The sequence below is a fragment of the Myotis nattereri genome (assembly GCF_964212035.1).
Source record: "Myotis nattereri genome assembly, chromosome: 1".
NCBI lineage: Eukaryota > Metazoa > Chordata > Mammalia > Chiroptera > Vespertilionidae > Myotis > Myotis nattereri.
Window position 1 is genome coordinate 230,673,999 of NC_138075.1, and position 13,762 is coordinate 230,687,760.

General features: G+C 59.3%; 1 protein-coding gene across 2 annotated transcripts; it reads left to right on the forward strand.

Moving 5' to 3' along the window:
- Nucleotides 1-2,605: 2,605 nt before the first annotated feature.
- On the forward strand, nucleotides 2,606-7,514 carry SPON2 (spondin 2). 2 transcript variants are annotated; one of them, XM_081111212.1, is made up of 6 exons: nucleotides 2,606-3,434; nucleotides 3,870-4,095; nucleotides 4,419-4,642; nucleotides 4,719-4,910; nucleotides 5,250-5,424; nucleotides 6,753-7,514. In XM_081111212.1, the coding sequence occupies exons 2-6, from the start codon at nucleotides 3,873-3,875 to the stop codon at nucleotides 6,935-6,937; spliced, it is 999 nt and encodes a 332-aa protein (XP_080967338.1). In that variant the 5' UTR covers nucleotides 2,606-3,434; nucleotides 3,870-3,872; the 3' UTR covers nucleotides 6,938-7,514. The 2 variants fall into 2 exon arrangements, with proteins under 2 accessions (XP_080967338.1, XP_080967339.1); XM_081111213.1 differs by lacking the exon at nucleotides 2,606-3,434 and having other exon boundaries at nucleotides 3,830-4,095.
- Nucleotides 7,515-13,762: the final 6,248 nt, after the last annotated feature.

Consider the following 13,762-nt stretch of genomic DNA (forward strand, 5'->3'; position numbering starts at 1 on the left):
CCTCGACCCCCTGCACGGTCAGAGGGGGCATGGTTACTGAGCGAGGCTACAGGCACGGCCCCCGCTGGGATAGCCGTGGGGCTCCCTGGCTCGGCACCTCCCAGACCCTGAACTGCAAAGGGTGTATCAGCCCGGGACCTGGGATTCCCCGCGGGTCAGGTGCTCAGAGAAACCTGGGTCCAGAGTGGAGCTGAACGGGAGGGGGCGGCAGAGTCCCAGGCAGGGGGGCGAGGAGCAGCTGGTGGCTTCCAGGCTCAGCCCTGGCTGTCCAGCCTTAGCAACTGTGTACGCGGCTCACACCTGAGGCAAACCCTCTGCCCACACTAGGCCAGCTCCTGGCCGTGACCTGAGGGGACGCCTGGAAGACTCCTGGGACTGCCCTGGCCCAGACGGGTGCAGGGAAGATGCGGAGAGGAGGGGCTGGGTGGGGGCCGGGAAGGCTCGGCCTGCAGGACGGGAGCCGCCCTGGGGAAGCTGTGTGCGGTCTGTGGTGGCTGGCAGGAGCGGCCCCTGGTAGAATTCTGCTGAGTGGGTGAGTGAGCAGACAAACGTGTGCCTGTGTGACTGGCACTTGGTCCCCCCAGGAAGCCAGACACAGGCCTGAGTCTATGCCGAGGAGAAGCCGGGCTGTCCCCCACCCTCACCCCACCCAAGTCGGGCTTGTGCCACGCCCAGGGAGGGCCCTGAAACAGCCTGGTCAGGCCAGAGCGAGAGGGCCCCTGGGCCAGAATCCACATGACAGGGTGGCCAAGGTCATCCGGGTCCAGCTGGAGGCAGAGCACCCTGAGGGCATCCTGGGTCTGGGCTCCATGGCAGGGCCACAGCTGGGGACAGGATGACGACACAGCTTACCCAGCGCTCCCCGTATGCCAGCCTGTCCTCAGCAACTCACAAACTCAGGCTCCTGGAAACCCACACCCTCCGAGGCCATCTGAGCAGCACAAACCCACCGCCCCACGCGGGAAGGCCTGCACAACTGCCCAACGCCCACTGTTAGCAACACCCTGGGGTTAGACGCCTTTAAAAACTGCAAACATCCTCTGAAGTGAGTCTGCAGTGTCCACTCTGTAGTTACACTCATCTGAGCTACGGCAGGCGCTGAGGTCGGGGGCAGGGGATAGGGATGTCCCCTGTAGCCGTCAGAGTCACAGGGGAGGGGAGCAGACAGGGAGTGTGGGGGTGCACAGTCCTGGCCTACAGCCACACCCTGGGCCTCATTTCTCTGAAACCACCTCAGGGGTGACTGAGCACAGTGACTTACAGGAAGGGACCCTGAATCAGTGTCAACCGTTACCCAAGCACTCATTGAATAACAGAATCCCTCTAAAAAGTATCTTTTCCGTCCGCTCCAGCCCCTCCTCCTGAAGCCTTGGGGAGCAGGCTTCTATCTATTGAGGTCACTTCTGTGTCCCCACCACCAAGGCCCAGAAAGTACTCAACACTTAGTCCTCGGCAGGAGACAAGATACAGCGTCCTGTTTGTAGAAGAGGAGCCTGAGGGTCAGAGTGGTTTGCAGCAGAATCCAGGACTCACAAAGTCAGCCTCATCCCTACTCACTGGGCTCCCCACCTGAGGCCCAGCCAAGATACAGGGCCACAGGTCACATGTCCCTGGATCTCTCCTGGATGTCCCTGCCCCTCTCTGAGCACAGCAAATAATTGGGCCTGTTCCCCATCCCATGTGTCCTAAGAACTTCCTCAGGCAGATCTTGAAGAGGGGCCTCTACCACCAAAGGAAGTGCCTTCCTGGCCACCCTCCTCCCAGCCCCCACCCTGGACTAGGCCGGGCCCTGTCTCCTGGCCCCTGGTCCCCAGCAGCACATCCCAGGCGGGGACCCCGAGGGTTGTGGAGCTCTTCTGATGGGTGCGGGGGGCTGGGGAAGCAGCCCCCTGATGACGCTGGGCTGCCTCTTGGCCATCCTGGGCCTACTGTCAAGTGGGGTGAGCCCCGAGGCCCCCGGTGGCCGGTGAACAGGGGTGAGAACCGGACGATGCCTGAGTGAACAGGGGAGAGCAGACGCGATATCCCAGGCATGTCCTGCCTCTGTCCTCCAACCCGGTTGCTGCTTCTCCAAGGGGAACCAGGAGCCAGGAGCTGGAAGATGCATCTGCTCGCGCTCCCTGGAGGGTGCGGCTTTCCCAGAGCTGACGGCAGGTCCACACAGATCCCCGAGGCCATGAGAGCACTGCCCTTCTCCAGCGCGGGCCACACAGAAGCTGACCACGACACCTGTCCGCAGGCGCAGGAGCCAGACAGGAAAGATGGGCCTGAAGGCAGAGCCAGGCACTTTCTCACAAAGGTTTTTTTGAAAAATGTAGTTGCTTTCATAAAACACCGTGCTAATTCTGTGAGCGGGGGTAGGTTTGCCCGGTTATTTTTAAGTGAGTGAAGTAGCCTGGTGCCTCTCCATCGCCCATGCACAGGAGCTCTTTGGGTGTGAGGGTCCCGAGTCCACGTCTGAGCTGTGGGTCCTGCCGTCTCCACACGGTGCTCGCAGCCACTTCCCTGGGCCCGTTATTGCTTTGAAATGCAGGTGGCCACATGGCTTGTTTTTGTTTCCATTCTGTTCTTATTGATTCTTTTTCTCTCCTTTTTTTGAACACGTGAAACATCCTAAAACCAGCATGCTTTCTGCTCACGCATAAGACCTCCCAGGGCTCGTAGGAGCGAGACCACCCTGCCCTCTCTTCCAGTTCCCAGGCCTGTGACTCAGTCCTGGAAACATTCTCCTGACAGTGAGCAGAGACAGATCAGAATCTGATGGCGGTGTCCTGCGTGCCAAGCACCCCTGACCTTTGTCCCTCGAGGGATGTGGGTCAGGGACGGGCGCCTCCTGTCCCGAGGGACCTGGCAGCCCTGAGGGAGGGCCCTGGGTGGGAGGTTCTCCTCCCTGAGCACGCCCCCCACCCCCCTGTGGTTCTGATTCCCTGGAGGGGCGCCCGCCCAGCTCTGGGCGTTCTAAGCAAGCCGAGCCCTGAGGCCCCTCTTGCAGCCTGGCTCCAGCACTCCCACCAGCACAGGCTGCGGCTGTGGCTGCGGTTGGGGCTGTGGCTATAACACGCTGGCTTTGGCACCACCTCCAGGGAGACACTGGGAAGGCCTGTTGGGAAAGCAGAGAGCAGTAGGGAGAGGAAAGGGCGGGGAGGCCGGGAGGGAGGGAAAGACAAAGAAAGGGGTGCGGCAACTGGCAGGCACCCGACCAGAGCAAGAGTGACCTCAGCGCTGGAGAAGCCTCTCAGCCTCAGAGCCAGGCGGCCAGGGCAGCTGTGGGGCACTGAGTCCCTTTCTCGTCTGCTCTCTGCCGGCCGCAGTGGGGGACCTGGGCCTCGCTGGCCAGCCGGGTGCCATCCTCAGCATAAATTGGAGCTCTGGGCTCTTGCTGGGACCATCCCAGGCCACAGCCTAGCTGCCTGCCTTCCTGCTGCTCCTGCTGGGTGAGTACTGCGTGTGCGCCTCCGACCCAACCCCTAAGTCACTGGCCTCCTGGCTTCTCCCCATCCCCATACAGAAACCTGCAGCACCCCAGAGGGAGGCCCGAGTTGGCCATGCAGTTCTGGGTATAGTGAGGCCAAAAGTTGACCCTCCAGGTCTGGGTTCCCTCGGACGGCAACCCCAGAAGTGGGTAACTGGGGATGCCACGCCTGGGCGCCAGGGCTCCAAACCTGTCGGGCACCCTAGGTTCCTAGACACACACCTGCAAACCCAGCTTCTCTTTCCAGAATAGGGGCCAGGCCAAGCCTGAGCCCGGAGGTGGAGCAGGGAGGGAACTGCTTAAGGCTGTCACCTAAGCCCCGTCCGGGCTGGCACGCAGAGGGTGTCTGGGGACCAGCTCTGCAGCCTTGTGGAGCTCCCCCCACCCCCCCTTCTAGGTGATGGAAATCCGGACCCCTGCCGCCGCCCAGGGCAGGGCCCTCTGGGCTCTCCTACTGGCCACACTTGGCACCACAGCCAGCCAGCCACTGGGGGGAGACTCCGTGTGTACGGCCCGGCCCCTGGCCAAGTACAGCATCACCTTCACGGGCAAGTGGAGCCAGACGGCCTTTCCCAAGCAGTACCCGCTGTTCCGGCCGCCCGCGCAATGGTCATCCCTGCTGGGTGAGCACAGCCCTGCCCCTGCGCGTGGCCTGTCCACGCAGGGGGGATGGCACCTGGCAGCTGCACCACACCTCACAGTCCGGGGGCACTCTAACCCAGTTCACCTCAGTGCCAGCTATGTTTGCTGGACGCCTACTGCATGCTGGCCAGTGATGGCCTGGGCTCTGGGGGTGGGGGGCAGAATGGCAGTCAGGGGCAGGCCACTGAACTGGTTCCCAACAGTGTCCCTGGGCAGCACGAGGCCACAGGGTGTCCCCATGTAACAGTGGGAAGGAGGGGTGCGCCCACGCGGGGCGGCTGCTCACGCAGCAACGGGCCCACAGGGGCAGCGCACAGCTCTGACTACAGCATGTGGCGGGAGAACCAGTACGCCAGCAATGGGCTGAGGGACTTCGCGGAGCGGGGTGAGGCCTGGGCCCTGATGAAGGAGATTGAGGCGGCCGGAGAGAAGCTCCAGAGCGTGCACGAGGTGTTCTCCGCACCCGCCGTGCCCAGCGGCATGGGGCACACCTCCTCGGAGTTCGAGGTCCACGCCAGGCACTCACTGGTAAGTGGCAGATGGTGGGAAGGAGGGCAGAGGCGTGGGCTGTGGTGGCCACCCTGCTGAGCACCTGGCCCCCCAGGTGTCCTTTGTGGTCCGAATTGTCCCCAGCCCCGACTGGTTTGTGGGCGTCGACAGTCTGGACCTGTGTGATGGGAACCGTTGGAGGGAGCAGGTCACCGTGGACCTTTACCCACATGACGCGGGCACAGACAGCGGCTTCACCTTCTCCTCCCCCAACTTCGCGACCATCCCGCAGGACACAGTGACCGAGGTGAGGGCGGGGGAGGCTGTGACAGCACTGGCCACTCGGGGCCGCTCCTGTTGCCCAGCTTTCTTTCTTGTTTGGACAGCACCCCTGTCCGTAGGGTCACGGGAGCAGGTGTGTGGTCCTGCCCAGGAGGGAGATGGCTGCACTACATGATGGGGGGTACGAGGTGGGGGCCCGGAGGAGGCCAGGCCTTCCTGGTCCCTTTCCTGGACCATGGGCCAGGTGCCCAGTGAGCCGCGAAGGCCCAGTTGGGGTGCTTCCACACTGCCCTGCTGGACTCTACTGGCTCCCACCCGGGCCAAGCTCACAGCCGTGCTGACCGCCCTTCTCTCATCTCCCCAGATAACCTCCTCCTCTCCCAGCCACCCGGCAAACTCCTTCTACTACCCACGGCTGAAGGCCCTGCCCCCCATCGCCAGGGTGACCCTGGTGCGTCTCCGGCAGAGCCCCAGGGCCTTCGTGCCTCCCGCCATAGAGCTGGGCGGCAGGGGCAACGAGATTGGGGACAGCCTCTCGGGTAAGCCCAGGCCCCACCCCCACTACCGCGTTCCCTGTCCTCCACAGCCGTGCTCCTGGGCCAGTGCTCAGGCCCGCGGGAGCCGCCGTGCCCACCACTGGCGCATGGGGCAGAGAACCACTCGGAGAGTGTGTCCCACAGGCAGTGCTCAGCTCTCGAGGCAACGGACAGCTGCCGACACCCAGCCCTGCACCAGCTCTGACCTCTCACCCTGAGAGTGACCCCGAAGGAGTGTCCCAAGAGGGACTGTCTGAAGTGGCAATAACACCACCTGACACCCACCACTCTCCCGAGGCCAAGCCAGTCGCCCACATGTGACCCTACAAGGAGTGATGGTCCAGGGGCTGAGTGACGTCATCCACCCCCGCGGTGCTCCCCTATAGCAGCCCCAACTTGCCATGGAGGTCACCCCACTCTAAGCCAGGCTCTTGGGTGTGAAGTGCCCACCACCAGGCTGGGCCAGGATCCCAGCAACACCAGGGGTCAGGAAGGGAGTCAAACCAGGGAGGGCACTGATGCTCAGACAGCCCAGGGGCCCGAGCTGAGGGCACCATGAGCCTGCGTCTCTGAGCAACTTCAAACATGGGTTCGGCACCAGACCTCAGGGGTCCTGGTGGTTCACAGCATGTGGTACAAGATGATGGGGTTCTGGGGGTTCAGAGCACTCTGTGAGGATGACTAGAATTCTGGGAGACTTGGTAGTTGGTTGATTCAAGCTCTGAGCTAAAGATCAAACGGGCCCAACATGGGTAAGTGCAGCCGGAAGGAGGTGTGAGGGGGCCCAGCCCCGTGGGAGGTGGGCCACTGGCCTGTCACGGCAGACGGGAAGGGCCTCACTAAGTGGACCCCTCTGTGCCCTCCACGGCAAACGTGGAGGTGGCACTGCCCACTGGAGCGGGAAACCCGTCAGGCCCTGGGTGAGTGTGGGGCTGTGCTCCCGCGTGGTCAGCTCTGACGTGGGTCAGTGACTGGGTTCACAGCAGTGGGTGGAGCCTCAGCGTGGGGCTCCCTGAAGCACAGGTCACAGCCGGGTCCCCTCCCCCAGGAATGGGACATGGCTGAGTCCCCGGGCTCCCGTCCCACGGCTGCCTGTGGAGAGGAGCAAAGCACCGCTCGCAGCGTAGAAGCATTGAGTCCAGTCGTGTCAGTGGTTTCTCAGGAGGGTGGGCGGCATTCTCTTCGGCGGACTCTGAACCACACTGCGAAGGCGTTTCCCCTCCACCCGCCCGCAGTCTGGAGCGGGTCTCACGGGTGAACACACCCCGGTGCCCTTCTGCCACCCACTCCGCCTCCACGCGGCTCACGGGTGTCTCCTGTGCTTGGTCCAGTTCCAGAAACGCCACTGGACTGCGAGGTCTCCCTCTGGTCCTCCTGGGGGCTGTGCGAAGGTCTGTGCGGGAAGCTGGGAGCCAAGACCAGGACTCGCTATGTCCGTGTGCAGCCTGCCAACCACGGGGCGCCCTGCCCCGAGCTTGCAGAGGAGGCGGAATGCGTCCCTGACAACTGTGTGTGAGCCCTGAGCCGTGGCTGGCGGGCCCAGTCGCTTGGTTGGGACCACACAGCGAGCAGGCCGAGTGCAGCTTCATCACCTCTGAGCCGCACTGCTGACCGACCACTCTGCACAGACATGCCCGCGGGCCAGAGGGGACGTCAGGACCAGGCGTCTCCTTTCTGCAAGTTCTCCCTCGTGGCCCCCACACCCTAAGGTCCCTTCTTGTGGAGACTCAGACGTCTGCTCTAGCTCACGTCCGGTGTGTGTACCACCTGCGGCCATGGTCCTCCGTGCATGGACGTGTGTACAATGCCTGGCCGGGTGCCCTGCAGGACAGCCACCCACCCCAGGCCCAGGGGCCGAGCCTCACGTGCTGGCTGTGAAATACCTCGGTCCTGGTGCCCAGGCAGCCGCTGGCACAGGAGCCCTGAACTCATGCCTGCTCCTCAGAGCAAGGCTGCCCCGGGCACTGGCTGCTCCTGGCATCCCAGCAGTGATGCTAGGGGAGATGAATAAAGGGGAGCAGGCTGGGACACCGCACCTGGCATTGTCACATGACTGATCTGTGCACTTGAATAAAGACAATCTGTTTCCTGACATTGGTGGCCATGGTCTGGCAGGCACTGGACGAGGGCAGACAAGAGCCGCCCACCTGCCCCCCGAGTAGGGTCTCCCCCAGACTTCCTGAAGAGCACACAGCAAGCGTCAGAATATGTAAACATGGTGTCAGGCGCCCTGCACATCTGCAGTCCCCTCCCCAGGCCACTGAGCACCAGGGCCCCACCTCACTGCTTACCTACCTGCTCTGGCCCTTGTCTGAGGTTGGGGGTTCAAAACCTTGTGCTACCAGCAAGGATCCCTCAGGGACTCCCCAGTGAGTGGAGTGGAGGCTGGGTTGGGCCCTCAGAGGACGGCGGGAGATGGAGACACTTTCAGACCATTATTCCTCCCGCTTGGATTCCTGCAGTTCCCTCTCCCTCACCCATCCTGCAGCTACGGGCCTGGAGAGGGCTCCTCCCTCCCTACACAGGCTCCCCCTCCACGCCTTCAAGGACCCAGGGGCCATATTGCTAGCCTCTCAGGAACAGGGGGTTCAGCTCCCCCTTGACACAGCAAGTCCCTTTGGTCACCAGGCCCCTGCCCCATCCCCCCACTGGCCGGAAGATACCCCTTCCCCTCCCTGACAGCCTTCCTCCATCCTCTGCGAACATTCCCCTCCTCGGCCCCATTCCTCTCTCCAGAACAGACTCAGATCCCCAAAGGCCACGCTGACCCTCGGCCTGGGGAGGAAGGAGTGAAAGCAGCTGCCTGTGACCATTTGCTAAAGGAGGGAGTGAAGGCCCAGTGAGGTCCTTAAACGCGCTCACGCCTGCAAGTGCTGCTAAACAGACTGGCAGCGGCCCTGTGAGGAGGCACTTTTCTGCAGCATGTTCTGGGCATGTAATCTTGGGGCTCCCCTCAGAGATGCTTCATGACAGCGCTCCCCAGGGAAGGGTACCAAGCAAGCTCCTCAGGGAGCCCAGGAGGAGCCGAGCCCTGTGTGCACAGCCCTGCCCTCCAGCGAGACGGACACCCCCGCCCCTAGGAGCTGGCTTTGCAGGCTCCCAGCGAATGGCTGTGGGATGAAGGACATACACGTGGTGACAGCCACACAGCACTGCTTGGGCACATGGCAGACACAGCAAATTCTTGCTGCATGAGCAGGGACTCCACTCTCTTCATCTGTTTTGCAGGAGTCCTGACACTGAGCACATAAGATACCAGACAAAATGAGACACCCTTTTAAAAAAAGATAATGCCCTGACGAAGTGGTAGAAGGTACGGAATTCCTCCAAGGCCAAAACAGCAAGCAACCACTGGGTAAGTGGTATGCGCAGGAGCCAGACCCCACCCTGGATGCCCTGCTGGCCTGGGATGTCCAAGGCTCTCATCTCACAGCACGCCCCCCCCCCCCAAGTGTGGGAGCGAGCAAACAGCTGGCCCTACAAGGGCACGGCCTCTCTTACACTTGGCTCTGCAGAGAAGAAAAAAATTGTCCCTGAAAATTCCTGAATGTCAGCCCGTGCTCACACAGGCATGAGATCTGAACACCCCTCATTAAAAGTTTTGCTTGAAAAAAAAAAAAAAAAGTTTTGCTTGAAAATTCCTGGGCTGGTGACGCCCTGAGGCACCCGGAAGACATGAGCATAAGTCCTCCCTGGAGACCCTCCTGTGGATTCAGGACTCACAGAACCCCACTGTAACATGAACTCACAATCAAAGCGCACTGACACACAAGGAAGTCAGCAGTGCCCCCCTAAATCAGAGGAAACAGCCCACTACAGAGTCAGACCCACAATGCCCAGGTGCTGCAATCATCATGGGGAGTACGTGACTGAGCACATGACTGTGATGCAGCCGGAGGGCAAACTTGAGAGTTCCAGAGAACCAAGCACAGAGCCCGACCTGAACACACGGCTGCACACGCCAGTCCCATGACAGAGACTGGCAGGCAGTCTCCCAGGACCAGGTGCTACACATGGGGCGTGTACAGTCCCATAAGGACACCACACGGTGGGGGGCAGATACAGCCGTACAGACCCGTCGACACCCATGTCGCCTTCCCCTCCTTCCTGGGCAGGGGGAGAAGTGACAGTGTTATTTGGGGCCAGAACATTTACTGCTCATGTCAGATGCTCCAGACCCCAAAGTGTATGACAACATAGAGGCGCCTTCGCAGATGCCACCTGGAGCCAACACCCTCAGGACGCCCACCCTGGAGAGTGCCTAGAGCCTGCGGCCACCTTAGACAGAACCTTTGTTGTGCTGAGGCGGAGATTTGGGAGATAGACGACGGAAGTAAACAGTAAAGGAATCTTGCGTTATACAGTGCTCAGCTCTGGAGAAGAGGGGATGGAATACTTGCTGGTGGTGACGACGGTGCTGGTGCTGGTCCTGGTCCTGGTGGATAGTAGTGATGATGGTGGTGATGATGATGGTGGTGATGATGATGGTGGTGGTGGGGATGACAGTGACGGTGGTGGTGATGACAGTGGTAGTGATGATGGTGGTGGTGTCAACTCTATTCACAACATTCAGTACAGGAAGGTTTTGGCCGCCTGGGTCAGCCGGGGAGAGTGAGGGAATGGGTGAGGACAGGCTCACTCCGAGGCTCCTGTGGGTTCTGTGGTGCTGCCACATACTGGATAGCTGAAGGGCACTGGGCCAAACGTGGCTGTCCCAGCATCCACTCAGATACCCGCAGGTCTCTTGCACAGGCTGGGAATGTCTACCCTGGGCTTCAAGGGGCTGCGAGCGTGCCCAGCAGGGGCGGGACCCAGAGCTGTCACGTTGAGGAAGAGGTAGAAGTGAGGAGGAGGTAGCAGTGCAAATACGGGAGGAGGGTAGGATCATGGCAATGGTCCACCATGCTCAGCAACACCAAGCGCGGGACCAGGGGCAGGGCTGAGCAGTTGGTGGTACTGGGGGGTAAGAAGGTAGGGGTAGGACAGTGAGAAGTGATGGGATGGGTGTCCTGGCAGAGATGGTGGACTGAACACTCACATCTAACCCCACTTCTGTCCAAACTCCACTAAGACTATAGAAAAGGATGTTCAGATGGCATAACCCAGAAGGCTGCCTTGGGCACTGGGTCTGCGCAGGCGCTCTGAAGGGACACCCCTCCCCCCACTCCTTCCCCCTAGCCAGACCCTAAACCCAGGTGGAAACACCATCTGAGACACTGACATTCCATAAGAGATAGGGGAGAGCTCTCACTTCCTCTCACTTTCACAAATAAGCAAACAAAAACATTGAATTGGGCCTGGAGCAGAGGAGCTGGGGTCAGGCCAAACTATGTGAGCAGCTGGAAGGGCAAGCCACCTGGGGGCTGCTGCTGAGCACGGGCCAGAGCAGAGTCCAGAAGACAGCCTGGCGCTCTCCTGCTGAACGGGCCCTCCGAGACAGCAGTGTCCCTCGATACCAGCAAGAGAAGATGCATTCTCTCTGGAGGAAGCTTTCCCAACTCCCAGGGGGGCTCAGGCCTCCACCAATCACAATCAAGCCATGAGTGTCACCCAAAAGTCACCAGTTAAACCAAAAAACAAGTCACTATAATTGATTGAAAGTAAACAGAAAAAACCCCCAATAGATTCTGAGAGCCAAGGTAATGAAATTATCAGAACTAGAACACAGAACAGCTACAACAAAAATGACCCATCAGCAAGGGATGATTAGAAATGAACAGCTACATTCAGAAAGAAAGGACTGTGTGGACCGCCAGGCCTCAGTCAGTAGGTTAAAGAGCCGATCCAGGCTCGGCTGGAGAAGGAGCTGGGGAACTGAAAGGCGTTGCTGGGGCCATTCCCCAGAATACAGCACAGAGGAGGCAAAGAGGCAGGAAACCTCCAGAAGATGTGGGAGAGGGAATGAGAAGTGTTAACTGCGTCAAGCCCGACAGATATACGAGGGATAACGGAGAAAGCTCAAATAAAAAGGCACCTTTAGAGCCAGAAAGCATAATACATCCCAGACAGGACAGATGAAAGCCGCCACGTCTGTGCACGACATGAAACTACCCAGCCCCAACATAAGAGACGACCTTCAAAGGCCCAGAGGGGGGCAGATCACCCACGAAGGCACGTCTGTGGGAGCGACAGCCATTTTCCACAGCAGCCACGGAGTCAGAAGGCAGCCAGCACTACCTTCCGCGTGTGAGAAACTGTCCACCAGAGTTGTGAGTGCAACCCCAGCTTCCAGGGAGGAAGCTTACACACTTTCAGATGAAGAAAAGCTGAGTTTACCCCCAGGCGGCTGCCTGGGAAGGAGCTCCTTGAGCAGGAGCTTCAGCACCAACGCACCCGTCTCCGCCCCTGGAAAAGCTCAACACAGAGACAGCCCCGGGGACAAACACCCGTTACCCAGTGTCTTATTTACATCAAAGGAACCCAGGACCGGGGCCGATGGGGGAGCAGGAGGCGCAGGTCCACCGGGACCACCGCCAGCATCTGTCTGATGCAACTGTCCTGGAGCGCTGGAGTCTGTGGACGGCCAGCAACTCCCAGGGGAAGACTTGGACGGTAAACTGTGGTGAATTTTGCTCAATTTCAGCTCTTAGCACAGTAGCAGCTACGCGTCCCCCACTCCAGCCAGGGTCAGGCGGCTGCGTACCTGCTCCTGGAGCAGCCTACGTGCAGCCTGCGGGAGCCCAGGTGGGCACACAGGGTCTTGTCACCCAGGGATCTGTGAGCTGCCTGGCGACTGGTGCTTCTGATCACAGCCATGCAGACGGGGGTGGAGGGGGTGGGGGGGTACCATGGTTACAAGCCCTGCCCTCTCCAGTGGAAGTCGCTTGCAGGAGATTTAAACAGCTGGCACCCTTTTCTCTCACCTCCCCCTTAATTTTTCACTTTTTCCCCTTTCAGAGCCAAACACTGAGGAGAAGGTATTTAAAAACAACTGCGCATACAGGGAACACTAGAAAGTGCCTGGGCGTGCCCAGGGGCGTCCCAGGAGAGACCTGAGGAGGTCTTAGGGTTATTCCTCAGGTGACCTTGAGAGAGACAGCCTACAACACTGACACAACAGTAACACAACAGCACACCCTGGGCAGGGGAGGAGGTGCTTTCCAGCATCACCACGATATTGAACCCAAATAGCCAGTGTCCAACAAAGTATCAGGGGTTACAAAGAAAAGGAAGTATGGCCCATTCAGGAAAAGAATAAGTCAACAGAGTTGCCCATGAAAAAGATCTAATGGCAGATCTGGTAGACAAAGACCTTTTTTTAAAAGATGCTAAAAAAAAGACACCAGTGCAATCCCTGTCGACTTCGGTTCCAGGATGCAGTTATGTGAAACGTGGCCACTGGGTGGGGCTGGGCGATGGCACATGGGACCTCTCTGTACTGTTTCTGCAACTTTTTGTGGGTCTATAACAGCGGTTCTCAACCTATAGGTTGCGACCCCTTTGGAGGTCAAATGACCCTTTCACAGGAGTCGCCTAAGACCATCGGAAAACACATATATAATTACATATTGTTTTTGTGATTAATCACTATGCTTTAATTATGTTCAATTTGTAACAATGAAAATATATCCTGCATATCAGATATTTACGTTACGATTCCTAACAGTAGCAAAATTACAGTTAGGAAGTAGCAACGAAAATAATTTTATGGCTGGGGGCCACCACAACATGAGGAACTGTATTAAAGGGTCGCAGCGTTAGGAAGGTTGAGAACCACTGGTATATAAGTATGTAAGGATAGAAATTTTTTAAAAATTTAAATTAAATTAAAAGAAAAAAAAGAAATAAAAAAAGTAAAGCTCAAGAAAGACACTGGCTGCCAGAACTGAAGGGACCTAATGGCTCACACTGGAGACTTGGACACTTTCTTTTTTTTTTTTTTTAAATATATTTTACTAGGGGCCCGGTGCACAAAGTTCATGCACTGGGTGGGGGGGGGGAGAATGTCCCTCAGCCCAGCCTGCCCCCTCTCACATACTGGGAGCCCTCAGGCATTGACCCCCATCACTCTCTGATCGCCTGATCGGCCCCTTGCCCAGGCCTGACGCCTCCGCCAGAGGTGTCAGGCTTGGACAGGGGACCCCCATCTCCCCCCGATCACTGGCTCTGGCCCCCGCTCAGGCCTGAGGCCTCTGGCCCAGGAATCATGCCTGGGCAGGGGACTCCCATCTCCCTCTGATCGCTTGCTTCACCCCCCGCCCAAGCCTGACGCCTCTGACCCAGGCTTCAGGCCTGGGCAAGGGGACCATCATATCCCCCCAATCCCCGGCTCCGCCCCCCACCCAGGCCTGATGCCTCAGCCAGAGGAGTTGACCCTCATCACCCTCCGATCACCAATCAC

Coding starts and splice junctions, on each gene's coding strand:
- SPON2 (XM_081111212.1), top strand. CDS start 3,873: ATGGAAATCCGGACCCCTGCCGCCGCCCAGGGCAGGGCCCTCTGGGCT. Junction 4,911..5,249: donor CGCAGGACACAGTGACCGAG/GTGAGGGCGGGG, acceptor TCATCTCCCCAG/ATAACCTCCTCCTCTCCCAG. Junction 5,425..6,752: donor GATTGGGGACAGCCTCTCGG/GTAAGCCCAGGC, acceptor TGCTTGGTCCAG/TTCCAGAAACGCCACTGGAC.